This window comes from Astatotilapia calliptera, chromosome 2 (genome assembly GCF_964374335.1).
Source record: "Astatotilapia calliptera chromosome 2, fAstCal68.1, whole genome shotgun sequence".
Classification (NCBI taxonomy): domain Eukaryota; kingdom Metazoa; phylum Chordata; class Actinopteri; order Cichliformes; family Cichlidae; genus Astatotilapia; species Astatotilapia calliptera.
In genome coordinates this window covers 37190877-37201370 of record NC_137423.1, presented here as the reverse complement: position 1 = coordinate 37201370, position 10494 = coordinate 37190877, and the positions used below count along the sequence as shown (strand labels likewise).

The following is a 10494-nucleotide window of genomic DNA, read 5'->3' as shown; positions in this document are numbered from 1 at the left end:
AATTGTCCTTCAGTTGCAGGACAATCTAGGCTAAATTCATAATACTCAGTTGTATATAGCATTCGTATTCTATTTTTATCTTATTGTATATTTTTATTCTATTTTATTCTACTGTATATAGTATATTATTTTATTCTATTCTGTACAGCTGTGTACTGTATTTATTCTTATTGTATTCTAATTTTTGCGTCATAACTTTTGCACTGTCCACTTCCTGCTGTGACAAAACAAATTTCCCACGTGTGGGACTAATAAAGGTTATCTTATCTTATCTTATCTTATCTTATCTTATCTTATCTTATCTTATCTTATCTTATCTTAAATACGTCTTTACTTTTAAAAACAGTTTTGGAGGAAAGCTTAACTCGCCAAAAGAACATTATATAACAATGCAGGTACCTTTTAACAGTTTCAAGTCTTTGGTGTGCTCTTATTTTGACGGGACACTCTCCCCTGACGCTCAGCTGCAAAACGAAACCTTCCAAAACACTAAACGTCAACGAAAAGCACGTGTCGACCTCCCGCTTGCCGTACTTGGCTCCGCCATTGTTTGACAGGTCTCGTTGCTAACCAGAGGCTTTCATGGTTACCAACTCAACAACACCAAAAGAAAGAAACTTCCAAGCCTTCCATGGCTTTATAGAAAGCTTTTCGACAACACAGAAAGCATGGAAGAGGACAACCGCCTTAGACAGGTACTTTATACTTTCTCCCTCATTTTCTCTTTCACTCCACCGGTGCTAACTTCCGACATCAGTAGTTCGTGTTAGCTTCTGTTTTGGAAGTTCACAGCGAAGCACATAATGTGTTTTGAAACGCGCAGAGCACTTTATTATCTGAAGCCACGCTTTTGTTTCAAACTGGTAGAGTAAACTCGTTAAGTTGGCTGACTTTGCCACTTATGAACTGGGTTGGCTTGGTATTTATTCGAGCTGTGTGGAAGCGTAATGTTTTAAAGCGTCTTTGGAGCATCGGCACGGGAAGTCCAACCGCTAAGTCTGTTTCACAGTGAAATACGAGTCAGTCATACTGCTGCTGAGTTCTGAACGCAAAGCGTGTGCCGTAAAAATGTTCCTCTCCACGCCAAATAAACGCTAGAGGCGAATAATAGTCTTGTAATAGTCAAAACCATTTACTGTGATTTGCAGCGGTGCTCAGGAAGTTATTTTGGGTGCAGAGAACAGTTTATTGCAGCAGCCAGTGCAGGCTTTAGAAAAGCATGGGAAGTTTGATTAGCATGTTGCTTGAGTAAGGTTTCATTAAGATTTGTCTGATCCTTGTTTGGCCCTAAAATTAGCCAACATTGCTTGGTTCTTTATTCGTTTCAATTACGGGTTATTTCTATAGCACCAGTTCTGAACAGTCACCTCAAGGTGCTTTATATTGTAGGGTAAATATGTGACAGAAACCCCAATCAGACGCAACCCTATGAGCACACACTTGGTGACAGTGAGAAGGGGAAAAAATGAAGAACAGTTAAAGTTGGGTCCTTTTAACAGGAAGAAACCTTCAGCAGAACCAGACAGAGGGTGAGCAGCCACTTTGCTTTGGGTGTTTTGGGGTTGAGGAGAAAGATGAGAGCAGAGAAAGACAGGACAAAAAAACAAAGAGAGGGCCAGAGGTTAGTAATTAGCAATGATTAAATGCAGCAGTGGTGTATAAACACATAGAAAGTGAAATGTGAAACAAAAAAGAAGACTAAAGAAATGTTCAATACATTATGGGAGGCACTCCAGCACTCTAATGCAGCATAACTCAGGGAGGGTTCAGAGTCAACTGATCCAGCCCTGGCTATAAGATTTATCATAAAGGAAAGTGTTTGTCTCCTGAATTCAAACTGGGTTTCACATGAGAGGGGCCGGGTGGCTGACTGCTCTGTTTCTTGTTCTACCTTTAAAAACTATGACCCAAAAGTAAGCCTGCAGTCTGAAAGTGAAGTGCTCTCTTAGAATAATAAGGTACTTTGAAGTCTTTGAGGTATGGTAGGGCCTGATTAATCAAGATTTTGAATGTGAGGAGAAAGATTTTAAGTTCAGTTCTGGATTTAACAGAGACCCAATGAAGAGGAGCTAATACGGGAAAATATGGTCTCTCTTTTCAGTCCTAGTTAGTATTCTCTCTGCAATACATTGAATACATTCATTGCAAGCAGGTGGTAAAAGAGTGTAGCCATAACTGTACCAATGAAACTGTACAGAAAGAAGAATTACAGATGTGTTATTGCCATGGTTATCCATAATCAGTAATTGTGATGCAGCCAAATTTCTATAAAAGGCTATATTCTGACCATAACTAGTCCTTATGATCTCTTTAAATTTTGTATTATTTCCTTATATTCCTTTGCTGTTGCTCTGTGCTGTAAAGCCTTGGGATAATAACAGTTTAACTTGGCAACTGATCTATAAGGGAACTTATAGAAAATGGGTGGAAAGCAAACAGCTGCTCTTTGTTAGTAGAAATTAAGGAAACTAGTGTGGGCACTATGCAGCAAAACAGCTTTATGTCTGCTGTGTGATTGAAATGAAAAATCAGAATCAACGTTGTGGTATTTATCTTAAGTGGCCAGGTATTGCTCGTAAGTGGTGAGGTTATCTCTAAAAATATGGAGGATCATTACCTGAGAAGGCTCTACAAATACATTAATTTCCAGAGGTTCATGTTGAGGTGCATTTCTTTAGAGAGATTTGAAGGATTACTGAGTCATTAATGGTAACCTAATGCCAGTGATATAAGGGGTGTCATACAGGTCTGAACATCCAAGTCCAATAATGAGCTAAAGTATGGCTTCACAGGTATAATCCTAAATCTCGACTCCCTATTTTGCTAAGAGAGGCACCGCTGATAGAAAAGGTTAATCCTCCCTTTGATTAAAACTGGAGGATGCCATTTGTTCTGGCCCCGTTGTCAGAAATACAACCAGAATCTGGGCAAGAGATGTGACGTTTGAGGTGCTTTAAGCATTTAAGAAAACCAGTTAATTTAGGTAAAAGCAAGGTGACATGGGATTAGACCTACTGCAGAGGCTTAATTCTGTTTTTGAACGTTATGCACTTCCTGTTATACTGTGTGGACTTTTTAAATGAAAATGGGTGGTTCCTTAAACCAAGTGACTAGTTAGTAACTAACTAGGTAATTCTTTCATTAAAAGGAAAATTAGTAATCAAGAGTGATAGCACACGTTTAAACAAAAGCACAATCTGGTGTGCTGAAAATGCTGCAGGGTTATAACTACTGTTTATTTTTAGCTTATTATTTCAGGTGTTTTTTTAGTTATCTGTTTGAAGTATTAAATACTGGAAAATAGTGAAAAATTACCTTTGTGATTTTGTGTTTTCTACAAACAAGCTTTACTGGATTTTTTCACACTATATTGCCAAAGGTATTTGTTTGTCTGGCTTCAGACGCATGTGAGCTTGACATCCCATTCTTAATCCATAGGATTTAATATGATGTTGATCCACCCTTTGCAAGCATGACAGCTTCAGTTCATCTGGAAAGGCTTTCCACAAGGTTTAGGAGTGTTTTTATGGAAATTTGGTGGTTGCAAGGGTGTGTAGCTGACTGGTTATTCCCAAGTCTGGTGTGACTGAGGAATAACCAAAAAACTAGGTTCAGTATGACTGAATAATCAATAAATAAAGTCATTAGGTATTTAAATGTTTAGGTCTTGCTCCTGATAATCCACTTTTGTTTGATCATCTTATAAATATTGATCAGTTTTTGAGGATACTGGAGCTCAAACTGCTTGCAACCTGCGTTTACACCATGAGCTTTAATTCTGTGACATTTTTGGATTTAGTAAATTACAGGGAGAGACACATTTCCTTATTTAAGCTCTTCTTGTAGTGTGTTTACCATGTGAAGGATTAGGTTCAGGAGTTTTCCCATCTCCTTCTACTTGGGCCAGATTTATATAAGCAGTGTTGTGGACTGCAGGACCAAGATGTAATAAGGGTGTCAATATTCGTCATGTCAGCAAGTTGTGCTTCATTAATCTGTCTGATTGATCCAGCATCCATGTGGTTCAGTGACCTTGGTTTGCACAAATAAGAACTGCACCCTCGCTGGTGTTACCTGATCTACCGCTCTGCTGATAGGCTTCTGCGTGAGTTATTGAAAGCACAGGACAGAGACTTATGTGGACACCAAGTCCACGAGAGTGATGGGAACTCTCCAAGCTGAGGAGGAGGCCTTTTGTTACATTTCATGATATCATATGACTGTAGCAGCAGGATGGACCTAATAGACTTGTTCAAACTAATGAAGGTTGAAGAACTGAGAAAATACTTGGGGACTTTGGAGAAATTTGACCTTAGATGAGGTCAAGGGGGTTGGTCTTAGGAGACATCTCTTAGAGGTTAAATAGGTATAAATGCAGCTGCTATGAGATGGATGGTGTCATGCTGTGTAAGCAAAAAATGCTAATCAAGGGCCAGGAGCTAATCCCTTCCTAACTCATTCCTTGGAGATACACAGTTGATTTGGTGGATCGATATAAGTGCTGTGACTCAATGAACGGAATTAAGTGTTAGCCAGACTGGACTCATACAACATGCTAAATTATTTTTGCTTTAAAAATATTTTAGATGTTCCAGGTGGGCTTCTCTTAGTAGAGAAGTCACAACATACACATACTCTGTTACTGTACTTAAGTAGAATTTTCAGGTATCTGTACTTTAATATTTATTATTATTATTATTTTTTTTATTTTTTATTTTTTTTAGTGTGAGGTCATTTCAAATTCAACATTTCTATCAGCTCAACAAACATCAACAAATACACAATGAGTTTGTGTGCAGATTGTCACACAGTGTGTTTCTAGCTAAAGTCCAGCTGCTCTGTTTCCCAGGTAGAGAAAAGAATGAGAGTTAACTTCACTCAGAGATGGAGCATGGTGTAGGAAGACAGACAAGACAAAAGAGGAAGAAGAGGGGTTATATTTAAAGGTAAGGACCGCTCAGTGATGCTTGATAAACTGCAAATTTAAAGATCACATGCAATGTCATCATTTTAATCACATATTTGATCTGTATATAGGGATGGGTACCGGTGTCGTTCTGACATAAACGGTAGTAACCAGACCGAAAAGCAGCGCACATTTCGGTGCTTTTTTTTCCTGAGCTGTGATACACTTTAGATTCGAGCCAATCATTTTACGTTTCCGAGGATAGTAGGCGGGGCCAGGTACGTACGTTCTGTTAGAGCAGAGCTACAGATTAAAAATGTCCAAGGCGAAGCGGTCAAAAGTCTGACTGTACTTCACAGCAAAATATGCAAACTCAGCAGCAACAAGTGCTTTAAGCTGATACTGTGATACTGTCAAAGGAGGTAACACCTCAAATCTGATGAAACACCTGGCAACGCATAGCGTTTTTTTTAAAAGCCCAGAAATGCGCCGTATTTGATAGCTTGCTGCGAGACCTCACACCGAGCACATCTACTGCGGGTGTGGTGCCTGTTATGCAACATCCCCCAAAAACCCGAAGAGGAGAGTCCTGGCCCCTAGCCCTGCCAGTGTAGCAGAAATGATGAGGATGATGGTGGCAGCAGCAGCCGTTCTTCTCTGCGTGAGTAGCTAATTTACGTTGAGTAGGCTAACCACGTTATTACATTAATGCATGTAAGGTGAACTAGCAAACATCATCATAGCTACATGCAGCTGTCTTCTTGTTTGATGGCAGATGCTCCCTTCACCCTGGACAAAAAGACTAAAATGACCAAAGAAAAAGTGGAAAACAGTTAAAAATGAGAGGTTTAGGACAAAGTTTGTGTTTTTCCCATTGTTTAAGCACTGCTTCCAGCCAAGAGTGATGCCATATGTGCCCCATAGCTGCAGAAAAGGCTAACATTGTTATCTTTTTACAAAAAAAACAGCTGAACATGAGAGGTTTTTGGACCAATTTTGTGTTCTCCATTCTTTAAGCACCGTTTGAGCACCGGCACCGTTTCAAAAGTACCGATTTGGCACCGGTATCAGATAAAACCTAAACGATACCCATCCCTATCTGTATATGATGTGTTTTGATAAATTATGTATTTTCATTTTGTGAAACTTCCTGCAAAACAAATAAATAAATACAAACTAGTTTTATTCAAATGCTGCATGAAAATACTGGGCAGTTAATCAGGTTAGTTTGTGGTGAATTCACAGTAAACCACTGTGTTGGACTGGTGCGCAGGGTACTGTGGTACCCATGGTCAGATTTAGGTTACATCAAGTGTAGCAGAGATGAGTTTGCATTTAAGCTCGTGATTTAGATTCATTCACGGAATTCCAGTTTTATGCTGTCTGTTATGAAGATAGTATAAACTGTGGTGTCGCTGCACTGTGCCATACTTTCCCATCGATATATGTGATGCAGCATTAGAAAAGCCAGCGAAAGATGCAGGCTCAGAATCCCAGCTACACACAAAAACAGCTGAGCCCACTGGATTTTCCAGTATTTACGATTTCTGTTATCTTAACCGCACCGTTAACAAAAAAGCTGTCTGAAAAGTGGAGTTTATTAAACATTTATTGTTGTAATCTCTATTATTAGTAGGCAGTAAAATATATTTTACCTTCACAATCTGTAATGAAAGGATCTAAATCATTTCTAAAACAAATAAAACCACTACACTTAAGCTTAAATAATTATTTTGGTAAACATAACCTATAAGTAGGAAAATTAGTTGAAAATGAACAGGGTTGAGTTTTAGATTGTAGTATTGTGACAAACTTAGTACACAATTTGCAATGACTGATTGCTGAATACTGGCTAAAACAGGATGATGAAGTTAGTTTTAAATTATACATAATTGTGATTGCAAAAATGTTATTTTTTTGTTTCCCCTGTGCTCTCTGCTTCACCATTTTTTTGTTTATGTGCAAGTGAAACAGACACAAAAGATTGGGGAAGGGTTGTGGAGAGGCAGGTGAAGTTTTGGGCGTAACCTAAAGTGAAACATCAGGGTTTTTAAAAGGTAGGGCAAGATTTGCTAATAATATTACATCTACAACTCCCTTACACTTATCTAACAAATCCTGCCACTCACTGCTTTAGCTCGTATTATAAAGTCTCAGATACAGACAGTATTTCAAGATGTATGTATTTAGTGACTGTATATTCTAGGAGCATTTCATTTGACTTTGTTTTTGCGAGGTCTTTTTCTTTATATATACAAATGAAGTAAAAAGCTAACAGTCATCTTTTTTTACTGAATGTGCTTTTGTCTGCACAACATTTCAGATCTGTCAGCTCAGTTAAAGTTGGATGTTTGGATGTTAGGTAAGGTGACCCTGGCTGCTTGGAACAGAGGCAAGCTTGAATAAAAATGCTGTAACCTTACTTTTGAAGTCAGAAGCCTGTTCTGCATGCAAATGTAGGTTAGTTTTCCAGTTGCGGATTAAGCTTTGCCAGTTCATAATATGATCTTGTACTTTCAAAAGAGATTAAAAATGGTGCTTTGTGTTGTGTTTTGTGCTCTGTTTAGGTAGGCCACACAGAAGCACAGAAACCAGGTCTTTTTTCAGGAGCCGCTTTTGGATTTAGAGCTACCTCTTTTTAAAAAGAGTCATAACTTTGCATCCATTCATTCAATTTAGGGAAATATCTAATAGTAGAATTCAGTAGTATTCAATGTGTTGATATCTATATTTTTGCCAGGCACTATTTCATTTATATTGTTCTAGACAGTGCGCCTTTGTGTTTGTGCTGATAAGGGTTAAACAGTGGGGTTATTTAACTGGCACACAAGTTAAAACCATGTCTACAAGACATCCAGTGTCTCACATTAGATATCTTGTATAAAAAATAAAATAAAAACATATCTTGTATAATATCTGTGAAGACAGGAGTGTTTGTCTAAAACTGCTGTAGCAGAGAGATTTGGACAGGATTTCTGACAGCCTCTACTTTGCTTGGATAAAATATTGATGTTTATTGCAGCCTATAGCAAGAAGGTTAAGAAAACGACCCTTGTTTTACATGTCCCATCTTTTCGAACACATGGAAAAAAACATGTCTGCAATTTCCGTCCACAGCACTAATTAATTTTATTAAAATGCGTTACCATAACAGCGCACCCACTTTCCACCATATGGTCAATATTTTCATTACTTGAAATTACTGTGAGTGGTGGGCAGTCCCTCTGTTTTCAGAGCCCACATATGAGCTGTGTGTCATGTCCTTGATTATCAGTGTGCAGCATTAGAGTTGCTGAAAGCTTGTTTAGGAATATTAATGAGGTATACAGGTTTAGATGGCCTCAGGCGATTTGATTAAATGTAAAACTGTAGAAAAAAAATGTCTGAGTGCTTTGTAGCCAACTGTCAGTCACAAACTAACCAGACAGTACAAGTGCACCACAGCTCTGCTGATGTAAAACATGAAAATGAGCTTCAGTATTTTGTTCAAGCTGAGAAGAGAGGCTGTCAGAAATTCTGTCCAAACATCTCTGCAATTCCAGACTAACACAAACACTTTTTTTTTGCATAGAAACAACCACTGTGGCACCCAGCAAAAAGGTTTTAACCTTACTCATAGGGAAACAACCGTGTTAATTCATTTAAACATTATTTAATAGCATCTTTGGTCATCTGTTTAAAAAAAAAAGTAACAGTGACTCTAACTGTATGCAGACTAGATATCCATTGAAGCAAAATGCTGTATACTGCTTTTAACCATGAATATCTTTGATTCACTTGTTTTTACACATCCAGTAAATTAATTGACTGTTTAAGAGTTTATTTGCATATCCATGTAATACTTTTGCTTACCTCACGAGCTAACATTTTTGCTATTGTGCATCTGACTAACATCAGCAGATCTTCCCATTATATCCTTAGAGGTGTCATAAATGCTGCTTATGTTACTTAAATGAGGCTTACTAGTGTTGCCTTCATTTGGTATTAGTTATTTATTAGAATTTAAGACTGTGCCCTCACTGTTTTATAGCCTCCCATGTGCCCCAGCACTATTTTGATTCCATCTGCAAAATCTGTCTGACTAGTCTTTTCTGCCCAAGGCCATGATACTAAACTTAGCTCACCATGTTGAGAATATTTTCCATGTTTTGAAGCAAATTGTTTTTGTCCCACTTGGGGTGAGAAAAGGTGACATTTCTCATTATGAGATCTTTCATTTAGCCTCAAGCGAATTTGGCAGCTGGATAAGAAGAGGCAGGCGATGACGAGGCGTCATCTCAGCGAATCAATAAACCTGTGTGCGTTTTGGGTCTGTGCATAAAGTACCAGTCTGTTGGGAAATACCTAAAGTGAGTAAATAGTGAAAACTGGTAATAGAAGAGCACGATAATAAATTAAACTACTGTTTAATTTAACTATGTACATATCTTGCATAGTATAGGTAGTGTATGTCTTTCTCTTGTCAAGCTTGAATGAGATTTAGAGATGAGGACAAAATTAATTGCCTCCAAATAAAATTTTAAGTTTTTATCAAAATGTTCTCAACTTTAATTCTGCTGGAAAGGCTTAAGGTTTAAGAGTGTGTTTATGGGAAATAAACTGTCCTTCCTCACAGTATCGTCCTGTGAGGTCAGACGCTGACCTCAGACGCATGGGACAAGAAAGCCTGGCTCTCAGTCCTCGCTCCTATTCATCCCAGAGGTGTTCGGTCAGGTCAAGAATCTGTGCAGGCCAGTCAGGTTCTTCCTCATCACACTCAGTTAGCCATTCTTTATGGATCTTGCTTTGTCCACTGGTGTGCAGTTATGTTGGAACAGGAAGGCGCCATCCCCAAAATGTTCCCACAAAGTTGGGAGCATGAAATTGTCTAAAATGGCTTGGTATGCTGAACCATTACGAGTTCCTTTTACTCAAACGAAAGATCAGAAGCCAACATCTGAAAAACAACCCCACACCAAATCCTCCCCTCTTCTAAAGTTTACACTACTCGTCAGACAACTAATCGTCTCCTGGCAACTGCCAAAGACGGACAGAGAAGCATTATTCATCAATCAAGAGAACATGTCTCGACTGTGTTGCAGTCCATTAGCAGTGTGCTTTACCAGCACCATCTGACTTTGTATTGCGCTTGGTGATGTAAGGCTTGCGTGTAGCTGCTTGGTTATGGAAACCCATTCCATGAAGCTCCATGTTTTTTTTTTTTTTTGTAGAAGCAGTTTGCATAGCTACTTTCTTTATTTTGTAAACCTGTGGCCATAGAAGTAATTGAAATCTGGATGATTTGAATGGGTGAGTGAATACTTTTGGCAGTGGATGTTTGGAGAAAGCGGGAAGAGGCAAACAACTGATTGTCCCCACAGTGAAACACGGTGGTAGGAGTATTATGCTGAAGGGATGAAGGGAAAAAAACACAACGAAAGAAGAATATGTGAGGATTTTTCAAGAAAACCTTAGGCAGTAAACAGCCAGTGTTGGTCAAGTTACTTGAAAAAAGTAATCAGCAACTAGTTACTTCCCCCCAAAATTAATCCCGTTACTTTACTGATTACTTATTTTCAAAAGTAATTAGTTACTTAGTTACTTTTTAA

General features: G+C 38.4%; 1 protein-coding gene across 8 annotated transcripts in view; it reads left to right on the top strand.

The window, feature by feature from the left end:
- Positions 1 to 527: 527 nt before the first annotated feature.
- Positions 528 to 10494, top strand: part of enox2 (ecto-NOX disulfide-thiol exchanger 2) — a 186741-nt gene continuing 176774 nt past the window's right edge. For 2 of the 8 annotated variants that reach the window (XM_080289653.1, XM_026146421.2), the window contains exon 1: positions 536 to 695. In XM_080289653.1, coding sequence (XP_080145779.1) covers positions 583 to 695 — 113 coding nt within the window. In that variant the 5' untranslated portion in view covers positions 536 to 582. Of the gene's footprint in view, positions 696 to 4260; positions 4947 to 10494 lie in introns of those variants that run through there. The other 6 variants (XM_080289672.1, XM_080289641.1, XM_026146438.2 and 3 more) reach the window with 6 other exon arrangements.